The sequence below is a fragment of the Aotus nancymaae genome, unplaced genomic scaffold, assembly GCF_030222135.1.
Source record: "Aotus nancymaae isolate 86718 unplaced genomic scaffold, 86718_ANA_hifiasm-v0.15.2.pri h1tg000156l, whole genome shotgun sequence".
Classification (NCBI taxonomy): domain Eukaryota; kingdom Metazoa; phylum Chordata; class Mammalia; order Primates; family Aotidae; genus Aotus; species Aotus nancymaae.
The window spans coordinates 119,051-144,687 of record NW_026988571.1 but is presented as its reverse complement, the minus strand read 5'-3'; the positions used below and the strand labels follow the sequence as shown (position 1 = coordinate 144,687).

The 25,637-nt window shown below is 40.7% G+C and overlaps 1 protein-coding gene and 2 pseudogenes across 1 annotated transcript; 1 reads left to right on the top strand and 2 right to left on the bottom strand.

Moving 5' to 3' along the window:
• Positions 1 to 2,011: 2,011 nt before the first annotated feature.
• LOC135272962 (protein MGARP-like) lies at positions 2,012 to 13,815 on the bottom strand (annotated as a pseudogene).
• LOC135272955 (protein FAM107B-like) lies at positions 8,101 to 8,953 on the bottom strand. Its single transcript, XM_064371697.1, has one exon. The coding sequence runs from the start codon at positions 8,898 to 8,900 to the stop codon at positions 8,505 to 8,507; it is 396 nt and encodes a 131-aa protein (XP_064227767.1). The 5' UTR covers positions 8,901 to 8,953; the 3' UTR covers positions 8,101 to 8,504.
• A 5,087-nt stretch (positions 13,816 to 18,902) lies between the features above and the next one.
• On the top strand, positions 18,903 to 19,665 carry LOC135272959 (malignant T-cell-amplified sequence 1-like; annotated as a pseudogene).
• Positions 19,666 to 25,637: the final 5,972 nt, after the last annotated feature.

The window sequence follows — 25,637 nt, the reverse complement described above, 5'->3', positions numbered from 1 at the left end:
AAAATTTTTTTGTAGAGACGGGGTTCTCACTTTGTTGTCCAGGCTGGTCTCAAACCCCTGGCTTCAAGTGATCCTCCCACCTTGACCTCTCAAAGTGCTGCAAATACAGGTGTGGGCCGCTGTGCCTGGCCCAAAACATTCTTGATAGAGCATGACAACAGGTACTACCAGGGTCTGGATGATTGAGGCACGGAATAAGCCAACCTTGGATATCTAGTTATATAATAACGATCCATCCAGTTATATAATTAACAATCTCTGTTGTTTAATCCCTTTTGAGTATGTTTCTGTTATTTATAGTAGAAAACGGAGGAAAATGCATTTGTATGCATGTGCAAGGTCTCGTTGCCCTCTAGCTGAAGAGTGATACAACTCCAGAATCCTATTCTTAGAGCCTGCTTCCTAGGATCACATGCAGTACCAATGATCTAAAGTGACGTTCCCTAGAAACAGGGATTCTTCTGCAAGTCATTTATGAGAGGAGTGCTCCCAGGAGAATGGAGGCAGGAAAGCAGAAAAGAACAGGGGGAAGAGCTAGGCAGGGAAGTCATCTCAGCTGCAGACCAGCTTTGGTCTGCCCCTTGGGGTGGGCTGGAGCATGAGCTGTTCAGTTGTACTGCAGCGTGGGCGCCCCTTTTCTATGGCAGTCAGTTCTCGGTTGTGAACTGCCTATGGTGAGGGTGGGGTGTGGAGTGTAACGTTTACAGCAGCTGGGGATAAATTTACCCAGTTAAGGGGCCCAATTAATGGGATCTAGGCAGAGCATCAGCAGTGTCTGCTACAATTTCCCAACTTACTCCGTAGCCGAAACCTTACATGACCGTGCATGATCTAGCCCACCCCGCCTGCCTACTCCCTTTCTCTCTGAGACCATCTCTGGGTACTCTCCCTCTTTTTCACTCCACTTTAGCCACACTGGCCACCTCACAATTCCTCAAATTCCCGGCATATTCCTGTTTCAGATCCTTTGCCCTTTTCTGTTCCCTTACCTGGCCGATCCCCAATAACTCCGACCAATGAGATGGTCCCTTATATATCTTTCAGGTCTCTATGCAAAAGACACCTTCCTAGTAAGGTCTCTTTTGGCCATCCTATCTAAAATTACAACTTCCACCTCGAACTAACACTTACAATCCTTTTATTTTCATTACTTTTATCCTTAGCACTTGTCAGTATCTAACATACTGTATCATTTTCTCATTTGTCTTATTACCCGGTTCCACTCTAGAATATAAACTGGGGAGCACTTAAAACAATACCTATTATGTTGTAAGTGCTCAGCTAATACTTGCTGAACACGTGAATGAATGAATGAATGAATGAATGATTCCTGGCACAAAGTGTTAATCTTCAATAAATATTGAACTGAACTGAACCAAAAGGATCTCCACGTCCCCTATGTAAGTACTATAGATAGGAGAGGGTACACATATTGTTATATGCAGGCTTCTCCAAAGATTATATGCTCTTTCTTCAATACTATTATGAAAGTTTAAATTTCTTGATGTGATGTTATGTAAGTGTATGTTAATATATATTATTTGTACATGTAAATATTAGTGAAAAAAGTAGAAACACCAAAGCTTTTCTAATTTTATTTGACTCAAACTGTATTTTAGATCTACATAGTATACAATAAAGTAAGCTGAAGGCACAGCAAAATTAAAGTGAATACAGGTTGTGTGGATAGCTGAATTTCTCTAATAAAAAATATAAATTCAAAGATGACTGTGATAAAATAAAGATGTCTAGAAAAAAAAACCCAAAGGTGAAACTATTGAAGCTGTTTACTGCAATGCCATATTCTGATCTCAGACAGTAGACTAGTAATAAGAAATGTACAATCTCAAGTCTCTGAATCCTAAAATCTATCAGGGGATGCCAAAAATCTTCAAGACAAATAAACGTTTTCTAGAAAATATCTTTTTTTTTTTAAACTAAGTGTACTAAAAACGCAAAAGCACTTATCAGGCACTCTATGGCATTTGTTGCTGAAATGTCTACTAGCAGATCAGCCTTGAGCTGAAGCAGCCTCGGAGCCAACACTGGCTTCCTCCTGTAAATCGTCTCCAGCAGAGGACTCTGACTCAGCTGGAGAATTTTCTTCTTCTAGTTCAGCATATTCATCAGAGCTTCGGTTCTCTGTTGTATCTTTATCATCATCGACGGTGACGGCTTCATCCAGAGCTGCATTTGTAACCTCGGGGGTTGTTTCAGGGTTGACTTCTGCGGCTTCCCCTGCCGCCGCTCCATCTGTGACTTCTGGCCCAGTTTCAGCGCTGACTGCTGTGGTCTCCAGAGCAGCCTCCACGTGACCTGGACAGGCAGATGTTTCTTTTATGACTACAGCTGTAGCACTTGGACTTTCTTCAGCATCCACCACCTCAGCTTCCACTACAAGTACTTCTGGGGCTTCTGAACTTGCTTTCTCAGTTTCTGCAACATTCTCCTTTTCACCTTTAAGAATTAGTCATTAAGCAAGGTATTAATTAAAGATAATGGGAAGGCAATGAAACACGGCAGTCATTTAACCACATAAGACAGATCTACATGCACTGATGTGTAATAGTCTTCAAGGTAGACTCTCAAGTGAAACAGCAAAGAAGAACAACATATATAGTATGCTACTATTGTGCTAGGACAAAGTGGTGGAGGAGCGGAAAGGGGTAAGTTGTGTGCCTAGATAATTGCATTTGCAAAAACTCTCCAGGAGGATTCAAAGAAACTGGTTTTATTGGTTGCCTCTTGGAGGGAAAATGGGGAATCTGCTTTTCTGTAAACACTTTGAACTTAAAAACAAAACCTGAATATATTACTTAGCCAAATATGAAGAATACCAAAATAAGTAGCGACCCTATTCATTTTCCATGAGATAGCATGGAAGAGTAGCCAAGTTCCTAGCTGATAACTCAGAAATCACTAATCCTCTCTCAACCTCATTTTTGTCATCTGTAAAATAGGGATATTGATAATATCTACTGCACAGGGCTATTTTAAAGATTAATTAAAATTTTGTATATGAAAAGGGGATTAATATAAAAAGTTCTATGCAAATGCTTATTTTATTAGTATTATAAACAACTACATGATTATATTCAACAATATGTATTGATGACATTCTGTTTTTTATTATTGTCATGACAGGTTAAAACTGGTTCATAAGCAGCTAATATCTCTGAGTAGTGATCATAGTAATTGATAATAATAGCATGGAAAAAAAGGATGGTTTAAAGCAAGAAATGGCTAGGCATAGTGGCTTATGCCTGTAATCCCAGCACTTTGGGCGGTTGAGGCAGGAGGGGATCATATGAGGCCAGGAGTTCAAGACCAGCATGGGCAACATAGTGAGACCCTGTCTCTGCAAAAATTAAAAAATAAACTTGCTGGGTGTAGTGGTGCATGCTTGCAGTTTAGCTGCTGAAATGGGAGGATTCCTGGAGTCCAGGATTTCAAGGCTGCAGTAGGCTATGATTGCACAACTGCACTCCAGCCTGGTTGACAGACAGAGAGCCCGTAGAGGGAAAGGGGAAGGGAAGGGGAAAGGGAAGGAAGGACCAGAGAAAGGGAGGAAGGGAGAGGGGGAGGAAGGGAGAAAGGGAGGAAGAAAGGGAGGGAGGGAGGAAGGGAGGAGGGAAGGTAGAGAAGGAAGGAAAGAAGAAAAAGAAATGTAGGAAGGAAAGAAAGGCTGAAAAGATAAAGTTTCTGTTCCCATGGTCACGATTTGATCAACTGAAGGACTCGATATATACACACCTGATTCTATTATGTCATATGTGCCTTATTTGCACAAAGGCACACAAGTGGTCTTAGCCCAAACTGAAAGAGAAATTAGTTTTATTATTATTTTTAAATAATGAGGAAAATGAAAGATCAACCTGCTGAGAGAGACAGATATTAAATTATGCCTGCATGAGTGAATGTCTGAGTAGGGGAAAAATAATATTACCACACAAAGGAGTCAAAAGTCACTGGTCAGCAATATGAATGTAAAATGTTCACTTGTCAAATGCACTCAACCAAAAGGTATAGGAATATTCTTTAGGTTTCAGTTGAGCTTTTCCTTTCTAAATGAACTTATACCCAGAGTCATTTTGGATGAAGCTAGAAAAGAGGCCAAAAGCAAATAGTGTTCATTGCTAGACTAAGTAGATGGAAATTAGTGCCTCAAAAAATAAATAAAAATAAAAAATTAATAAATTCATTTACCTTGAAATGGACATATCTCCGCTTTTGTTTTTTCTTTCAAATTTGTTATCTGTTCTGTGTGTTTAGCTTGGTCTGATGTGATTGTCTTGTGAGCCTGAAAGTAAATGTATGCTTAGGTTTATTTCTTGAGCTTTAAGATTCATCATGCCACATCCAAAGGTACACTCAATTCTCTGTGTAATCATCATTAGAAGTTTAAACCATAATCCCAATGTAGCAAAGAAGAGAAATCAATGCATACCACTTACTCTTTTACTTCCCTTTTGGAAACATTGTTATTAAATAGAATGCTTTAAAAAGGAAGAAGTGTGAGAGGAGCCTAAGAAGAGAAAAGCTCCCTATTGAGTACCATACTTACTACCTGGGTGACAAAATGATCTCTACATCAAACCCCCATGACACACAATTTACTTATTAACAAACCTGCACATGTACCCCTTAACCTAAAATAATTTTTTTAAAAAAGAGAAGGAAATAGATGCTCTGTCTTAGCTAAAGATAACTAACAACAAGGAAGAAAAAAATAAATTATGCTACAACCAGAATATCCTGACAGGCATTTACAAATATCCTCTAGCATTTATCCTAGAGAAATGGAAATCTAGGTTCACATAAACACCTGTACACAAATGTTCATGGTACCTTTATTCGTAATAGTCAAAAACAGAAATCAGTCCAGGTGTGGTGGCTCATGCCTGTAATCCCAGCACTTTGGGAGGCCGAGGCAGGCAGATCACCTGAGGTCAGGAGTTTGAGACCAGCCTGGCCAACATGATGAAACCCTGTCTCTACTAAAAATACAAAAGAATCCAGGTGAGATGGCTCATGACTGTAATCCCAGCACGTTGGGAGGCCGAGGCAGGCAGATCACCTGAAGTCGAGACCAGCCTGACCAACATGGAGAAATCCCATCTCTGCTGAAAATACAAAATCAGCCATGTGTGCTGAGGCATGCCTGTAATCCCAGCTACTCGGGAGGCTGGGGCAGGAGAATCAGTTAAACCCAGAAGGCAGAAGTTGTGTTGAGATTGTGCCATTGCACTCCAGCCTGGGCAACAACAGTGAAACTCCATCTCAAAAAAAAAAAAGAAAAGAAAAAGAAAGAAAATCTGTAATGTCAGGGTAGAAGTGATGCAAAGTAACCCTTTTATAACAAACTTCTCTTAGTGAACTCAGACCTGAATCATTTGGCTTTGAAACATACAGAGCAACTATGATATCATATCAGCAGGAATGATAATCAACATTTTCTTTATAAAAGCAAGGAATATTTTCCATGTTGGGTGTATGCTCCTGACACCTTACAGGACCAATATGACAAATCAGTATCCTCAGTTCTCAGTACACTAAAATAAAACCGGTAAACATGTTCACATCCCTGAAATGATCATCCCAGAAGCAACATTCCAAGGGGCGTTAGTCTTATTGCTCAAGGGGCTGAAACACAAGGCAAGAAAAGAAGACTAACTTTAGGCACAATTGAAGAGATACAATACTAGAATAATTCACCCTAATATGTGGCCCAAAGACTCTAGGTTTTCCAAATCCAGCACAGCTAAGCAAAAAGTAGAATAAAGGCCTATTAGAAGAGAGGGTCTCAAATTTAGACGTTGGTAGTTATTTACAAATGATATTAATTATTTATTAAATATAAGCATTTAAATATAGTCTAATTTTAATAAGCCAGTCTTGTACTACTTTTTAATTTTTTTTTCCATGGTCCAAGCATGTGGTGATTTTTATTAAGAATAACTTTGGTTCTAAGAATTCCACCCTCAATTCTTTAATACTTTCCGTTAAAAACAATTATACAAGAGCAAATACAAAAAATATTAAATTATGAAAAGCAATCCATTAAGGCTCCCTTTATATATATTATATACACTCAAACAAGTCAAGATTTTTCAGAGTAGAAGAATAAAGTCGACTGTTATAGCTTAGAAAGCAACACTGCTACTATGAGACTATAAAACACTGAACTATTTTAAGAAAACCGCATTGTGGGAAAATGGAGCCATTTTTGTCAAAAAGTGGCTCAAAGCACAAAGCTCGGATGTTCAAGAGTCCTAGGGGTTTGCGCTGCACAGTATTAAGGGGTGGGAGGAGGCTGACAGCCTGTGTCAATCAGGCTTGTGAGCGCAGCTGATCTGACACCTTCAAAGAGCTCCCCTGCCTATACATTCCACCATTCAGCATAAGACACCACTTTACGCTATTTACAAGTCTCCTTTTGGCCAGATTCTATATTATGAATTACAAATAATTCTGCAGATTTGAGTGATATTCGGAAAAAAAAAAAACTTTTAATTCACTTTTTTTTTCAGTGAAGAATGAATTCTAGTTAAGTTGTGAATTTGATCACGTGGCAGAATTGCTTCAAGAATACAGATCTCAAGATCTGACATCTAGTTAGATAAAAAGATATGAGCCAGTCCCGAATCTGCATTTCACAAACAGCGTCACTAGTCCAGAGGAAGAACTCTAGTCAATGTGCAATCAGAAGTGGACTTCTCAACACGATCCGTCATCACTTTCTTCTCTCAAAAGGAAGAACGATAGAAAAAAATAGTTATTATTCCATTCTTCGAAACCAAATTACTATAGAGCAACAATTTTTCTTAAGCATCTTATTTTATTCAAATAATACTCGCTGATGAGATAAATAATCCATTTCAGGTGTAATCAGCTAACACGGTTCTCTAACTAGCAGTATATTATCACTGTGTTTGCTTTTGTTCCCATTCGGATCGAATATGGGCCTAATCGTTAACTGCTAACATTAAAGCATTGCCATAGAAAGCTAATTTCTACTATGCTAATGAAGGATTCCAAAGCTCTGGATCCAGCTTTCTGTGAGTTTTCAAAAGAAGTGAGAAGAGTCTCCAATGCAGAAATGACCGGCTGAATTGTCTCTACAGAGAGAATACGAAATCCCCCAAAATCCTTCTGTATCGTCAGGCAGAAGGTACCGGTGCCCACACCGGCAGTTGAAAACTAATTTTGCATGAGAATGCTGCTGCTGTCTGTAACTCGGCCCCCTCTGTGAGGAGTGTGCTGCTAGCTAGAACGAGGGAACTCAGCAGCCCCTCCCTTCCTGTCGGCTGTTCCTGAGAGATGCAATGCAGTAGTCATCGAATTCATCTGTGTCAACAGCGCCATCGCTGAGACAGTGGCAAAACAGTCTTTCTTCACAAGGAAAAAAAAACAAGAAATAATGAGCATTAGTCAGAAACCTTCAAAGCTTGGATTCTAATGATATTATCATTAGACATCCAAATGCTATAAATCTTCTGATGAAGCCTCCTTGAGACCAATCTACACTTATTTCACATTCAAATACCTAGAGAAATCCTCACTGCCCAGCTGGTCATGGGAACCTTCCCCACACTCCTCTGGGAAGAATGAAAAGATGTGGGGCCTTCTACTTTTGATACTGAAGCTGGGTTTTAGGGACTAGTTCCACTCTCTAAAGGACAGGAAGGTTATTCCATCTAAAAGAACTAGCTCAGCAAGAGATTTCAAAATAAAACTGAACAAAAACCCTCCTAGTAATCAAAGCAATAAATGAACGGACAGGATGTACCTTCTGGGAACTGGAATGTCACTATGTAGCCTACTGTTACCACACAGAGAACCAAAAGGAATCAAAGTAAAATCAAGATGGGCGTTTACAGGCTTTGAAACCTTCTCACCCTGTTTCTAAATTTAGTGCCAATGACGGTAGCGGCTGTGCTCAACATTAACAACCCTGCTCTGGTGTTAACTGTAGCATGGCTGAAAGTATTAATTAAACAAGAAGATTCTAGATGCTCAGAATAAAATTACAAACAGTGGGTGCACAGATTAAACGCATTTCTAGGTGATCTAAATTACCTAAGAGATAGCAAAAAGAGGAATTAAACACTTTTTTAGCTTTTAAAAGAAAAAAGGCTCTGGGTCCCACTGAACTTGGACTAGAAGAAAAACCAAGTGTGCGACTCTCAAGAACTGATTCCAGTGTCCGCTTCCTTCTCTCACTTGTTTGCTTTGCTGGTTCTGGTACGTCTCTGAACACAGGTCCATCATTCCAACTTATGTGCAAGGGCACTGCCCTTCATTTGGCGAATAGGAACAGCAACTGTCACAGCAAGGCATCCATCCAGGGAGTGGGAAAATCAAACCAAATCCTTCTGAAAGTCAAGATTCTCTGCTGGCTGGAATGTTCTCCAGGGGCTTGTGCCCTGAGATTGAGGAGGCGCCCACAGACAGCTCTGTGGGGTGACAAGCAGGGACATGCGGGGTCTTGGTGCAGCGTCGGCCTAGGACTCCTGGGCTTGGGCGACTTCTTGGCCTGGTCTCCTGAGATTGCCTTTCACCTTCACAAACTCGGGGGCATTTTCTTGCTCTTCTTGCAGCTTCTGCTTCTCAAGTTCGAGCTGCTCCAACTTCTGCTGCCGTTTTAATAGCTCTATTTCCAAGTCTGATTTCTTCTTCTGTGCTTCTTCTTCCTTCTGCTTTATTACTTGGTCTCGTTTTCTTTTTTCCATCACCTTTTGCAATTCTAGTTTGTTCTGAGGAGCAAGACCCCTTTTTTGATTCATAAGAAGTTCTCTGTGAAGATCTTGATGGTTCCGGGACGTTTTGACAGGATTGATCAGTTTCTGAGGCCTAATGAGTTCAGGATTGTCATCTTCAATGTAGTCTGGCTCGGCCATGATGTTTCTGGGAATGAGATAGGAGTCCTTAGGGTCTGAATTCTCAGGTGGGCCGTCTCGGCACGCACAAAGGCGCGCAGCTCCCTCCCGGCTCGCTCCGGGCGCCCGTGGCGGCGCCCAGAGACCCGAATGCTCGGCGGCGGCCCGAAGGGGCCCGAGGGCGGCTCAAGCGGCGGCGACGGCCCAGCCCGCAAGCCCGTCCGGCTCTGGGCGGCTCTTCTAATTTTTTTTTTTTTTAAGACGGAGTCTCATTCTGTTGCCCAGGCTGGAGTGCAGTGGAGCAATCTTGGCTCAATGCAACCTCCACCTCCTGGGTTCAAGCAATTCTCCTGCCTCAGCCCCCGAGTAGCTGGGATTACAGGCATGTGCCACCATGCCCAACTAATTCTTGTATTTTTAGTGGAGATGGGGTTTCACCATATTGGTCAGGCTCGTCTTGAACTCCTGACCTCGTGATCCACCTGCCTGGGTCTCCTAGAGTGCTGGGATTACAGGCATGAGCCATCACCACCTGGCCGGTACTACTTTTTAAAGTATACCCAGACCCTAAAAAAACCTGAAGTGATCTGGGCCTCTTTCAGATTCCAATGACCCATAATAGAAGAGGATTTTGCTTGGAAATGGAAAACTGCTTTTGGCTACTAAGCATCTGTGGGGTCAATTCATAAAAATCTAATATAGAGATTATCTTAGTACAGGACATGGAAGGGAGGGAAGAACTAGTATACAGGTTTCGGAGTGCCTCACATTCAGCATTTCCTCCTGAAAGTAGCCTAAGATTCTTGGGAATTAAGACTTCCAACATTTGAGATAAAAATCACATAATCTTAGAAATGGAAGGGAACAACTTTCATCCTTATTGTGAGAGAATAAGGCCAAAAGGGTTCTCAGGGATAGCTGCTTTATAAGTTTATAAGGTTTGTTTGTTTGTTTTTGTTTTTTTCTTTTTGAGATGGAGTCTCATTCTGTTGCTAGACTGCAGTGCAGTGGTGCGATCTCAGCTCACTGCAACCTCCACCTCCCAGGTTCAAATGATTCTCCTGCCTAAGCCTCCCAAGTAGCTGAGACTACAGGCGTGTGCTACCAAGCCCAGCTTTTTTGTATTTTTAGTAGAGATGGCATATCACCATGTTGGCCAGGATGAACACAATCTCTTGATCTTGTGATCCACCAGCCTCAGCCTCCCAAAGTGCTAGAATTACAGGCATGAGCCACCATGCCTGGCCTAACCTTTCAGTTTAAGATTCCTTTTTGCAAAAATGAGTTAGCAGTCTGGAAAGGTTTGTGCTTAGCACTGGTAAATATTAATATAATTAGGGATACAGTGATGTCCAAATGCAATTCAGTCTTCCAGCTTCCCAGCCCATCACATGGCCTAGTCTCAATCTGTGTTTTTTTTTGTTTTTTTTTTGGTGGCCTACATACAACTAGAGTGGCTCTGATCAATGAATTCATCATTAAGCAGTAGAAAGGTGACAGAAACAAAGGAATCTGGGCATAAGTGAGAGCTGGCAGATTAGTAGAGGACAATATAAGTGACAGGTTTGCAGTTTCCTGACTACTTGAGGCTCTCAAAATTCTGAAGATTATGACTAGCCTTAAAAAAATTTCTGAGGATTAGAATACATATTTTGGTTTGGCCATCTTACATAGTCCTTTGAAACTGCTGCTAGTTATGACTAAAACATCCCTTTATTCTTATTTCTTTTATTTTCTTTCTTTCGTTTTTTTTTTTTTTTTTTTTTTTGACATGGAGGCTAGCTCTGTTGCCCAGGCTGGAGTGCAATGGCACTATATCGGCTCACTGCAACCTTCACCTACCAGGTTCAAGCGATTCTCCTGCCTCAGCCTCCCAAGTAGCTGGGATTACATGCATGTGACACCACGCCTGACTAATTTTGCTTTTTTTTGTTTTGTTTTTTGAGGTGGAATTTTGCTCTTATTGCCCAGGCTGAAGTGCAGTGGCACAATCTCAGCTCACTGCAACCTCCACCTCCTGGGTTCAAGCGATTCTCCTGCCTCAGCATCCCAGGTAGCTGGGATTATAGGTGCTTGCCACCACATCCAGCTAATTTTTGATTTTTAGAGGAGACAGGGTTTCACCATCTTGGCCAGGCTGGTTTTGAACTCCTGACCTCATGATCCACCAGCTGCAGCCTTCCAAAATGCTGGGATTACAGGTGTGAGCCACCGTTCCTGGCCCCCTTTATTCATATTTCTGTAGAGTCAAACCAAAATATAGTGACTGTGTACTCTTATGGTTTACAAAGAACTTCTGCTTATTCTACTTTTATTTTTTCTTAAAATTTTTTGTAGAGATGGGGTCTCCCTATGTTGGCCAGGCTAGTCTCAAACTTCTGACCTCAAGCAATTCTCCTGCCTTGGCCTCCAAAGTGCTGCAATTACAGGTGTGAGCCACCACTCTAGACTTTATATATATATATTTTTTGGGACAGGGTCTTATTCTGTTGCCCAGACTGGAGTGCAGTGGTGCAGTCTTGGCTCACTGCAGCTTTAACCTCCCAGGCTAAAGTGATCCTCCCATCTCAGCCTCCCAAGTATATAGAACCACAGGCACACACCACCGCACCAGGCTAATTTTTAAATTTTTTGGTAGAAATTAGGTCTCACTATGTTGCCCAGGCTGGTCTCAAGCTCCTGGACTCAAGCATCCCAAAGTGTGGGGATTACAGGCGTGAGTCACTGCTCTACTTTTATTCTTTCTTTGAGATGGAGCCTGGGTCTGTTGCCCAGGCTGGACTGCAGTGGCACAATCTCGACTCACTGTGACCTTCATCTCCTGGGTTCAAGAGATTCTCCTGCCTCAGTCTCCCAAGTAGTTGGGATAATTGGTGCCTGTCACCACACCTGCCTAATTTTTGTATTTTAGTACAGATGAGGTTTTGCCATGTTGGCCAGGCTGGTCTTGAACTCCTGACCTCAGGCAATCCACCCATCTTGGCCTCCCAAAGTGCTGGGATTACAGGCATGAGCCACTGTGCCCGGCCTACTTTTATTTTTAATAAAGATTAGATTTTGATTTAGAAACTTTATGACAAAATAATGAATGACTCAACAGGCTTATATTTCTCAACTCAAAAATATCTGTTATTTTAGTCCCAAAATCTCACTATTAAAACTGTCTTACGGTGGTTACCTGGAGGGAATGGACATGGGGACTGGGAAGGAAAATACACTTTTCATCTTATATATGTCTATGTTGAATTTTTTACAAACTTATGAACAAATATGACTTTTTCAAATAATAAAACTGTGAAAATGTAAAACTAATTATGGACACAGTAAAAAGATTGAGAGAAGAGAGGGAGAAATGAGTAGGTAGAGTAGAGGGATTTTTAGGGTGATGCACTACTTTGCATGATATTGTAATTTATTATGTATGATACTGTAATTTACTCTGTATGATACTGTATTTTATTCTGTATGATACTGTATTTTATTCTGTATGATACTATAAGTTATTCTGTATAATATTATAATCTATTTATAAAAACAGATAGAACATACAGCACAAAGAATGAATCCTAATGTAAACCTGGACTTTAGTTAATAATAATATATTAATATTGGCTTGTCAATTTTAATTTTCCAGATCAATGCAAGATGTTAATAGGGGAAAGGAAGAGGGTGTGCAAGGGGGGGTACATGGAATTTTCTGTACTTTCTGCTCATTATTCTGTAAACCTAAAACTGCTCCAAAAAAAGCAGTTTTAATTTTAAAAATTAAAATAGTTTAATTTAAAAAATTAAAAACTATTGATTTTTTAAACAGTTATATTATTATTATTATTTGAGACAGAGTCTGACTCTGTCGCTCAGGCCTGGAGTGCCATGGCACGATCTCAGTTTGCTGCAATCTCAGCCTCTCGGGTTCAAGCAATTCTCCTGCCTCAGCCTCCCAAGTAGCTGGGATTACAGGCTCGTGCAACAATGCCCAGCTAATGTTTGTATTTTTAGTAGAGATGGGGTTGCCCCATGTTGGCTAGGCTGGTTTCAAATGCCTTACCTCAGGTGATCCACCTGCCCCAGCCTCCCAAAGTGCTGGGATTACAGGTGTGAGCCACTGAGCCCAACACCTATATTAATTTTTAAGTTAATCTTTCAAAATAGTTCTTTTAAAATGTTAATAATAATGCCTACTTGATAGAATTGTTGTAATTATTAAATGATCCAGGAGTCTGGCATGTGGTAAACACTCAAGTATCAGCTCTCATTATTAGCATTTATAATAAAATTATTTTACTAAAAGTCATCCATATTAATGGTATGAAGAAATGTTGAGTTTACACATACAAAATTCTTCATAATTTAGAAAGCTGAGATTCAGATGAAATGAAATTAAAAAATAAAGAAGAAAAATCTTCATAATAGTCTAGTTAATATATTCTTATGAAAACCCTGAATTTCTAATGATTGCAAGGTATTTTTTGGATGTGTATGCTTAATGACACTTAAATCTATTGCTGTTTTATATTTAATTAATCCCATGTCTTCATATTGACATTGCTTTGAGCTTTATCACGAGTTGTGAAATACATGAATTGTTAAGCACTGCGGTTATATAATCACTTACGTAATACCAACCAGCACTGACTGTGAGCCTACAACCAGATAATAGATCATATTTGATCCAGGGAATCTGATAGATGACATCTGGCGCGGAGACGCCGGGAAAGAAACAAACACAGTAGCTTCACTACTCAAGCAAAACTATTTTAAATAATTACACCTTTTAAATTTTTTCTCTTCAGTGAACCTAGAATCTATGAATATCAAGTGATTTTAGCTTAAGGGAATGCAGTAGTACCAGGCTGGGTAATAATTCCACTTGACATTCTCCCAGTCTAATTTGATAAACACTCACGAAACCTGTCATCTTGATGCCGAGCATCATGCCTTCTTGCGAGGGGTGCAGGTGTGAGTAAGGAGAAATGACAAAAGCACTAAACAATTCGAACAGCCAAATGAAGTGCACATTAGCAAGAAAAAGCCATATACTCCACTACAGAATTCAAAGAAAATGATTACTTTTTAAGAAAGGATTATTTTTTAAAAATTATTTTTTAAAAAATGAATTCAGTATGTTTATACCTAAAATGTAATAAAATTAGTATTTATATGTTAAATCAAGCACTTATGTTGAAATCCAACATATTTCTATAACTCTATAATACAAATGTAGGTATAGGAAGAAATCTCAATTTTTCTCTTATAAAGCAAAAATGGGCAGATAAAAGGTTTTTAAGCCAAGTGTTGCAATCAGGTTGTATCTGAAATAGAAGTACAATTCTGTATAAACTAATAGAAACATATAAAAGTACTATATTATTATGTTAAAATATATTTGTTTTGTAGTACGAAAATTTGTATATCCCATAATGCCCTGGAATTGAAATTTTTAAAATAAACTCAAAGTTGGAAGGAGCTTAAAGTATATACAACTCAAATTCTTTATTTTAAAGATGTAGAGACATTTATGTATTCTTTCCACTAACACAGCTCAGCATCTACTATGTATTTGGAATTATTAGAAGCATTAAGAATACAACTGTGAACAAGACAGACAAGGTTCCTCGCCTCGAGCCATTCAGTCTAGAAGGAGGGTATGAACATACAGACAAATAATTGTGATGCAGTATGACAAATGCAGTAAGTGTTAAGCCAGGCCATATGCAGAGAAAAAACTCAGCTGGTTGGCCACGGTAGCTGCCCTAATAGAAGAGACCTGAGTTTTGAGGGAAAATAAGTTTGTCAGATAAGTAAGGGAAGGAGGAATGGCACTGGAGGCAGAAGGTGTAATGTGTAAAAGCATGAGAGTTTCGTGACCTCGAAGGTACAAAGTATAGGTTGAATATCCCTTATCTAAAATGCTAGGGGTGGGTGTGGTGGTTCACGCCTGTAATCCCAACATTTTGGGAGGTAGAGATGGGAGGATCACTTGAGTCCAGGATTTCAAGAGCAGCCTGGGCAATGTAGTGACCCCCATCTCTACAGAAATTTTTTATAATATTAGCTGGGAGTGGTGGTATGTGCCTGTAGTCACAGCTACCTTGGGAGGCCGAGGCAGGAGGATCACTTGAGCCCTGCAGTGAGCTGTGATTGTACCACTGCACTCCAGCGTGGGTGACAGAATAAGATTCTGTCTCAAAAAAGTAATTAAAATAAAACAAAATGCTTGGGACCAGAAGTGTTTTGGGTTTGGGATATTTTTTATTTTGGAATATATGGATACACATAATGAGGTATCTTGAGAATGGGACTCAAGTCTAAACAAAATATTAATTTATGTTTCATATACACTTTACATGCATAGACTGAAGGTAATTTTATACAATATTTTGAATAATTTTGTGCATGAAACAAAGTTTGTGTTAAGTTCTTATGTGTGGAATTTTTTACTTGGGGCATCATGTCAGTGCTCAAATTGTTCTAATTTTGGAGCATTTTGGATTTCAGTTTTTCAGATTATGCATGTCCAACCTGTAGTTTGATGGGCCTAACATAAAGTGTAGGGGTGCAGGGGCTAGCGGAAGATTATGATTTGCACAGGGAAAATCTTAAGTCATTTGCGCTGCTTACAAACTTCACAGTAGCAAAATCACAATGATCTCTGTTGATGTTCTTGGTTTGGCTATAAATGACGATTTCTTGTAAAAACTTGTTTTCCTTCAAATGTGCCCAAAAGGTTATGAGAAGAGTTTACGGTCTTGACTTGTGGTGGGACTTCTGTTAGCTTAAAAATACCTCTGTGATCAAACAGGGAATACATAGCCTTCATATTTCTCAAACAGACAAAAATATCAGAAATATTTTTTAAATGAAAGAACTAAAATTATCAGAGATTTAAGTAGACTTGAATACAAATACAGTGATGGACAAGTTACTTAAAAAGACAATGAAATGAGAAATTTTCAGTAAGGATTAATTAGACCAATTTTGGCAGATTCATACAATGTGAAACAAATAGACATAACTTTTGCAGAACAATATTTACTTACAATGAGAAAATATTTACAATGTATTAGGTGAAAAGTCATAGCAAAATACTCTGTATGCGACTTTCCCAAATTTGTGAAAATAATGTGCATAAAGAAGGAATGAGAAACAAAAGGTCTGGAAAACTAAACATACTGAAAAGCAGTTAGTTGTGTTCATTGAGTGGTAGAATTACAGGTGAATTCTATTTTCTATTTTACCTGTTTTTCCCCAATTATCTGTCATACACCTAAATGATTTATTCATTAAAAAGTTACCCTTTTAAGGACGGGCATGGTGGCTCACTGCCTGTCGTCTTAGCACTGTAGGAGGCAGAGGCGGGTAGATCACCTGCGGTTGGCAGTTGGAGACCAGCCTGACCAATATGGAGAGTCCCTGTCTCTACCAAAAATACAAAATTAGCCGGGTGTGGTGGTGCATGCCTGTAATCCCAGCAACTCTGGAGGCTGAGGCAGGAGAATCGCTTGAACCGGGGAGGCAGAGGTTGCGGTGAGCTGAGATCACGCCATCGCACTCCAGCCTGGGCAACGAGAGAGAGAGAAAACAAAAAGAGTTGCCCTTTTAAAAGCAAAAAAGAAGAGAACAAAATGTGATGAGACAGTTAAAAAATTTTCCTTCAACGAAACTGAAAAAATTTTATTTTTCATCAAAGTAGAAAATATTGACAAAAGGTTAATGTCCACGACTGAAGACAAATTTGTTTCCAGTCAATAATAGTTCTTAAATACATTTTAAGTGCTGGAAAAATAGTAGTTAGATGAAAATTAGAGAAAGACCAGTACTTCTACAAGCAGCATTGCTAGATACGTATTTAAAAATTTTAAACTACTTCTATTTTGCCTCAAACTGGGAAGAAAAGTATTTGAAATTTGTTCAGCTACAAAAAGAGGTGCGTGTGTGTGCGCACGTGCACGCGCGCGTGATGTCGGTGGGGGATGCAGGCAAACAGATAAAGCGAAAGGTCACGGTCAGAGAACTAATTTTTCTCCCCATTCCCATCAGAACAGCCCGTTATCTTCAGAAGTTTAAAATAAATGACTTCTCCCTATTTCATCAATATATATATTTTAAAGTTCTACGTTATTTGGTAAAGAGAATAAAGATCTAGGAAAACGAAGAAGTCTTATTGCTGATACTTGAGGGGCAACTTCCTCCCACCAGCATTTTAGAAGAAAAATAAAACGAGTTGATTAGACCTCCCTCCTTCCCTCCCGCCACCACCAACAGAGGCCTAATCAATGTGAAAAAAAATCGGCCCATGGAATTTTCCGCACGTCTTTCTCTCCCGCTGGAATCCACCCTCTGGGCTCGAAAGCCTCAGAAAGTGAGGCAAAGTGAAGAGAGCATTAAGAACGCTTCAAGATGTGTCTAAGAGCCGTCCCCCAATCCGGAGGGAAAGATGGGGACTAGGGAAGAGCGGCTGGGGCATAACCGCCCGGGAGCGCAAGCCTGGTCCTAGAGCCGCAGGCTGCTGGGAAGAAAAACAATCTTCCTTGCTCACACCTATTAAGCACCTACTGTATTCCAGGCACTATACGAGGCGCTTTCCCATACGTCCATTTTTATTTAATCAGCTTCCAGTTCACACTGAAACTCCCCCTTTAGTTAATTTCTGAGTATGCTGCTTTTTCCCGCGTGCCACCAGATCCAAAGGTGTCGATATTTGAACATAGCCAGGCAGCTGCAGGACGACCTGCAACCTCAAAGGAAAGTGCCCCGAAGGTCGCTTCTTTTTTGGAGGGTGTGGATCTCGGAGTCAGGCGCTCGCGGGGTTCAGGCTGCTGAGACCCGGCCAAGGGTTAGGTTTATTCACCCCACGAGCATTCGTCCAGCGTCCACTGCCTCTGCCTCCCATCGCTTGCCGGGGCCAGCTCGCTGATCGGCTCCCACCTTCCCACCCTTCCTCTGCTTCCTCAGGAGGTTGGAGAGCGAATGGTGCCTCTAACAATCAAAGTGCTAAGCTACGACTATGTCAGCCGGGTAAGTTTTAAGTGCTTTTAACTATACATAACTCATTTAAACGCAAAACCATTATCGCCCTCATTTTACAGAGGAGAAAACAGGTTAAGCCATTTGTCCAAGATCAGGATGCGAACCCAGATAGTCTGGACTCAGCGGCACATTGGAAAAGTTCCCTACTTCGGGACGTCTTCCGGGGACTCTCGCCCATTATCTTCGACCTCCAACCCAGACTTCTGCTGCTCCGGGTCGGGTTTGGCCAACTGGGTGCCGGCCAGTACCCGGGCGCAGGCGAAATCTGCACCCGAGGCGCCCGTCCTCCCCTTCGGGCTAGACGTCCTTACTCACCGTCCTTCCAGAGTGGCGCGGGGTTGGAGGGGCGCCCTCAGCGGCAGCGCCAGGGTCTTGGAGACCGCCCTGCGGAGATACATCTCGCCCGCCGTCTGCGGCGCAGCAGCCTCGGTACCCAGGCGCAGGCCGCCCTTCCACAGAGAGGCTGAGAGCCTGGCAGCGACCCGGCCGGAGGAGGCACGTCGACCTTCAGCCCCGCCCCCGGGGTCCCCAGGAGGTGGGGAGACCTTTGTACTCCTCGCCATCCTCCCCAAATCCATCTCCAACTCTCTTGCTTTCCCTGGGGTCTCAGAAAAGGGATGGGGGACCTAGGAGTCGCCGTCGCCTGCCTGACTCATTGCATACCACTGAATGTAACTCCTCGCAGTAGGCTGGAAATGTTTTGGGAATCACACAAGATTAAGTCAAGGACACAGTTTATCGTGCTGGATGTAATCTGAACTACTTTATCTCATGCACTCTGCTCTCTTTCCGAGGAGAGGGAAGGATAGTGGGAAGTTTTTTACAAATGTAAAGAGCGGTCCGGATAACGACTGCAGCTTCCGCTGTCGGTGCTGGCCTTCTTGGTGTGAGGGGATCTGCCAGACCCTTGCAAATTCAATTTCTTTCCCATTCTGGGCCCTCTCTATCGTCGCCTCCTTCACCTTGGATCATATTCAAGACACTTGATTAAAAAGAAAAGAATTTGATTAAAAAGAAAACGTGTCCAACTGCATCCAGTTGAAAACCTCAGTTATTAAGGGTATTAAGTGTCAAATGACAGAGCAATTTCCAGGTATTGAACCATGGCTTAACCAGATCATGCCTAAGAAAGATCCTGTCAAAATAGTCTGATGCCATGAACATATAGTAATTATTACAGTAAATAGAGAAGGGCCTTTTTTATCCAACCCTAAGGTTACTTCACAAATATCCTTTTGTCCTGCCACACCAGCAGGTTGATAAAGGAGCCATCAAATTTGTACTCAATGACTTAACTTCTCCTGGAGCTACGCTTTACCCTGCTGCAGTAGATGCCATTGTTCCTACCATGGCAGAAGGAAAACAGCATGCTCTATGTGTTGGAGTCATGAAGATATCTGCAGAAGATACTGAGAAAGTCAACAAAGGAATTGGCATTGAAAATATCGCCTATAATCCCAACACTTTGATCACGAGGTCAGGAGTTCAAGACCAGCCTGGCCAACACGGTGAAACCCCGTCTCTACTAAAAACACAAAAACTAGCTGGGTGTGGTGGCTGCCGCCTGTAATCCAAGCGACTCGGGAGGCTGAGGCAGGAGAATCGCTTAAACCCAGGAGGCAGAAGTTGCAGTGAGCCAAGATTGCGCCACTGCACTCCAGCCTGGGCAACAGAGCCAGACTCTGTCTCAAAAAAAAAAAAAAAAAACCATCATTATTTAAATGATGGGCTATGGCATATGAAGACATATAAATGAACTTCAAAAGGAATGCACTTGGGCTAAATATGGATATTGTGCTGTGTCTGTGTTTATGTCTGTGTGTGAAAGCATAAAGATAATGCCTGTGGTTATGCTGAATAAATTCACCAGATGCTAAAAAAAAAAAAAAAAAAAGTAAAGAGAAAAGGGGTAGCCTCAGCCATCCATTAATGCACTGGGAGAAGCTCAGAATCATAAGAAAATCTCCAGACAATGGTTGAATTTCTAGACATTCACTGTTACAATAACTTTAAAATATAAACTCCAAAAACACTGCCCAGGTGGGCTGTCTCGGCACGCACAAAGGCGCGCAGCTCCCTCCCGGCTCGCTCCGGGCGCCCGTGGCGGCGCCCAGAGACCCGAATGCTCGGCGGCGGCCCGAAGGGGCCCGAGGGCGGCTCAAGCGGCGGCGACGGCCCAGCCCGCAAGCCCGTCCGGCTCTGGGCGGCTCTTCTAATTTTTTTTTTTTTTAAGACGGAGTCTCATTCTGTTGCCCAGGCTGGAGTGCAGTGGAGCAATCTTGGCTCAATGCAACCTCCACCTCCTGGGTTCAAGCAATTCTCCTGCCTCAGCCCCCGAGTAGCTGGGATTACAGGCATGTGCCACCACGCCCAACTAATTCTTGTATTTTTAGTGGAGATGGGGTTTCACCATATTGGTCAGGCTCGTCTTGAACTCCTGACCTCGTGATCCACCTGCCTGGGTCTCCTAGAGTGCTGGGATTACAGGCATGAGCCATCACCACCTGGCCGGTACTACTTTTTAAAGTATACCCAGACCCTAAAAAAAACCTGAAGTGATCTGGGCCTCTTTCAGATTCCAATGACCCATAATAGAAGAGGATTTTGCTTGGAAATGGAAAACTGCTTTTGGCTACTAAGCATCTGTGGGGTCAATTCATAAAAATCTAATATAGAGATTATCTTAGTACAGGACATGGAAGGGAGGGAAGAACTAGTATACAGGTTTCGGAGTGCCTCACATTCAGCATTTCCTCCTGAAAGTAGCCTAAGATTCTTGGGAATTAAGACTTCCAACATTTGAGATAAAAATCACATAATCTTAGAAATGGAAGGGAACAACTTTCATCCTTATTGTGAGAGAATAAGGCCAAAAGGGTTCTCAGGGATAGCTGCTTTATAAGTTTATAAGGTTTGTTTGTTTGTTTTTGTTTTTTTCTTTTTGAGATGGAGTCTCATTCTGTTGCTAGACTGCAGTGCAGTGGTGCGATCTCAGCTCACTGCAACCTCCACCTCCCAGGTTCAAATGATTCTCCTGCCTAAGCCTCCCAAGTAGCTGAGACTACAGGCGTGTGCTACCAAGCCCAGCTTTTTTGTATTTTTAGTAGAGATGGCATATCACCATGTTGGCCAGGATGAACACAATCTCTTGATCTTGTGATCCACCAGCCTCAGCCTCCCAAAGTGCTAGAATTACAGGCATGAGCCACCATGCCTGGCCTAACCTTTCAGTTTAAGATTCCTTTTTGCAAAAATGAGTTAGCAGTCTGGAAAGGTTTGTGCTTAGCACTGGTAAATATTAATATAATTAGGGATACAGTGATGTCCAAATGCAATTCAGTCTTCCAGCTTCCCAGCCCATCACATGGCCTAGTCTCAATCTGTGTTTTTTTTTGTTTTTTTTTTGGTGGCCTACATACAACTAGAGTGGCTCTGATCAATGAATTCATCATTAAGCAGTAGAAAGGTGACAGAAACAAAGGAATCTGGGCATAAGTGAGAGCTGGCAGATTAGTAGAGGACAATATAAGTGACAGGTTTGCAGTTTCCTGACTACTTGAGGCTCTCAAAATTCTGAAGATTATGACTAGCCTTAAAAAAATTTCTGAGGATTAGAATACATATTTTGGTTTGGCCATCTTACATAGTCCTTTGAAACTGCTGCTAGTTATGACTAAAACATCCCTTTATTCATATTTCTTTTATTTTCTTTCTTTCGTTTTTTTTTTTTTTTTTTTTTTTTTTGACATGGAGGCTAGCTCTGTTGCCCAGGCTGGAGTGCAATGGCACTATATCGGCTCACTGCAACCTTCACCTACCAGGTTCAAGCGATTCTCCTGCCTCTGCCTCCCAAGTAGCTGGGATTACATGCATGTGACACCACGCCTGACTAATTTTGCTTTTTTTTGTTTTGTTTTTTGAGGTGGAATTTTGCTCTTATTGCCCAGGCTGAAGTGCAGTGGCACAATCTCAGCTCACTGCAACCTCCACCTCCTGGGTTCAAGCGATTCTCCTGCCTCAGCATCCCAGGTAGCTGGGATTATAGGTGCTTGCCACCACATCCAGCTAATTTTTGATTTTTAGAGGAGACAGGGTTTCACCATCTTGGCCAGGCTGGTTTTGAACTCCTGACCTCATGATCCACCAGCTGCAGCCTTCCAAAATGCTGGGATTACAGGTGTGAGCCACCGTTCCTGGCCCCCTTTATTCATATTTCTGTAGAGTCAAACCAAAATATAGTGATTGTGTACTCTTATGGTTTACAAAGAACTTCTGCTTATTCTACTTTTATTTTTTCTTAAAATTTTTTGTAGAGATGGGGTCTCCCTATGTTGGCCAGGCTAGTCTCAAACTTCTGACCTCAAGCAATTCTCCTGCCTTGGCCTCCAAAGTGCTGCAATTACAGGTGTGAGCCACCACTCTAGACTTTATATATATATATTTTTTGGGACAGGGTCTTATTCTGTTGCCCAGACTGGAGTGCAGTGGTGCAGTCTTGGCTCACTGCAGCTTTAACCTCCCAGGCTAAAGTGATCCTCCCATCTCAGCCTCCCAAGTATATAGAACCACAGGCACACACCACCGCACCAGGCTAATTTTTAAATTTTTTGGTAGAAATTAGGTCTCACTATGTTGCCCAGGCTGGTCTCAAGCTCCTGGACTCAAGCATCCCAAAGTGTGGGGATTACAGGCGTGAGTCACTGCTCTACTTTTATTCTTTCTTTGAGATGGAGCCTGGGTCTGTTGCCCAGGCTGGACTGCAGTGGCACAATCTCGACTCACTGTGACCTTCATCTCCTGGGTTCAAGAGATTCTCCTGCCTCAGTCTCCCAAGTAGTTGGGATAATTGGTGCCTGTCACCACACCTGCCTAATTTTTGTATTTTAGTACAGATGAGGTTTTGCCATGTTGGCCAGGCTGGTCTTGAACTCCTGACCTCAGGCAATCCACCCATCTTGGCCTCCCAAAGTGCTGGGATTACAGGCATGAGCCACTGTGCCCGGCCTACTTTTATTTTTAATAAAGATTAGATTTTGATTTAGAAACTTTATGACAAAATAATGAATGACTCAACAGGCTTATATTTCTCAACTCAAAAATATCTGTTATTTTAGTCCCAAAATCTCACTATTAAAACTGTCTTACGGTGGTTACCTGGAGGGAATGGACATGGGGACTGGGAAGGAAAATACACTTTTCATCTTATATATGTCTATGTTGAATTTTTTACAAACTTATGAACAAATATGACTTTTTCAAATAATAAAACTGTGAAAATGTAAAACTAATTATGGACACAGTAAAAAGATTGAGAGAAGAGAGGGAGAAATGAGTAGGTAGAGTAGAGGGATTTTTAGGGTGATGCACTACTTTGCATGATATTGTAATTTATTATGTATGATACTGTAATTTACTCTGTATGATACTGTATTTTATTCTGTATGATACTGTATTTTATTCTGTATGATACTATAAGTTATTCTGTATAATATTATAATCTATTTATAAAAACAGATAGAACATACAGCACAAAGAATGAATCCTAATGTAAACCTGGACTTTAGTTAATAATAATATATTAATATTGGCTTGTCAATTTTAATTTTCCAGATCAATGCAAGATGTTAATAGGGGAAAGGAAGAGGGTGTGCAAGGGGGGGTACATGGAATTTTCTGTACTTTCTGCTCATTATTCTGTAAACCTAAAACTGCTCCAAAAAAAGCAGTTTTAATTTTAAAAATTAAAATAGTTTAATTTAAAAAATTAAAAACTATTGATTTTTTAAACAGTTATATTATTATTATTATTTGAGACAGAGTCTGACTCTGTCGCTCAGGCCTGGAGTGCCATGGCACGATCTCAGTTTGCTGCAATCTCAGCCTCTCGGGTTCAAGCAATTCTCCTGCCTCAGCCTCCCAAGTAGCTGGGATTACAGGCTCGTGCAACAATGCCCAGCTAATGTTTGTATTTTTAGTAGAGATGGGGTTGCCCCATGTTGGCTAGGCTGGTTTCAAATGCCTTACCTCAGGTGATCCACCTGCCCCAGCCTCCCAAAGTGCTGGGATTACAGGTGTGAGCCACTGAGCCCAACACCTATATTAATTTTTAAGTTAATCTTTCAAAATAGTTCTTTTAAAATGTTAATAATAATGCCTACTTGATAGAATTGTTGTAATTATTAAATGATCCAGGAGTCTGGCATGTGGTAAACACTCAAGTATCAGCTCTCATTATTAGCATTTATAATAAAATTATTTTACTAAAAGTCATCCATATTAATGGTATGAAGAAATGTTGAGTTTACACATACAAAATTCTTCATAATTTAGAAAGCTGAGATTCAGATGAAATGAAATTAAAAAATAAAGAAGAAAAATCTTCATAATAGTCTAGTTAATATATTCTTATGAAAACCCTGAATTTCTAATGATTGCAAGGTATTTTTTGGATGTGTATGCTTAATGACACTTAAATCTATTGCTGTTTTATATTTAATTAATCCCATGTCTTCATATTGACATTGCTTTGAGCTTTATCACGAGTTGTGAAATACATGAATTGTTAAGCACTGCGGTTATATAATCACTTACGTAATACCAACCAGCACTGACTGTGAGCCTACAACCAGATAATAGATCATATTTGATCCAGGGAATCTGATAGATGACATCTGGCGCGGAGACGCCGGGAAAGAAACAAACACAGTAGCTTCACTACTCAAGCAAAACTATTTTAAATAATTACACCTTTTAAATTTTTTCTCTTCAGTGAACCTAGAATCTATGAATATCAAGTGATTTTAGCTTAAGGGAATGCAGTAGTACCAGGCTGGGTAATAATTCCACTTGACATTCTCCCAGTCTAATTTGATAAACACTCACGAAACCTGTCATCTTGATGCCGAGCATCATGCCTTCTTGCGAGGGGTGCAGGTGTGAGTAAGGAGAAATGACAAAAGCACTAAACAATTCGAACAGCCAAATGAAGTGCACATTAGCAAGAAAAAGCCATATACTCCACTACAGAATTCAAAGAAAATGATTACTTTTTAAGAAAGGATTATTTTTTAAAAATTATTTTTTAAAAAATGAATTCAGTATGTTTATACCTAAAATGTAATAAAATTAGTATTTATATGTTAAATCAAGCACTTATGTTGAAATCCAACATATTTCTATAACTCTATAATACAAATGTAGGTATAGGAAGAAATCTCAATTTTTCTCTTATAAAGCAAAAATGGGCAGATAAAAGGTTTTTAAGCCAAGTGTTGCAATCAGGTTGTATCTGAAATAGAAGTACAATTCTGTATAAACTAATAGAAACATATAAAAGTACTATATTATTATGTTAAAATATATTTGTTTTGTAGTACGAAAATTTGTATATCCCATAATGCCCTGGAATTGAAATTTTTAAAATAAACTCAAAGTTGGAAGGAGCTTAAAGTATATACAACTCAAATTCTTTATTTTAAAGATGTAGAGACATTTATGTATTCTTTCCACTAACACAGCTCAGCATCTACTATGTATTTGGAATTATTAGAAGCATTAAGAATACAACTGTGAACAAGACAGACAAGGTTCCTCGCCTCGAGCCATTCAGTCTAGAAGGAGGGTATGAACATACAGACAAATAATTGTGATGCAGTATGACAAATGCAGTAAGTGTTAAGCCAGGCCATATGCAGAGAAAAAACTCAGCTGGTTGGCCACGGTAGCTGC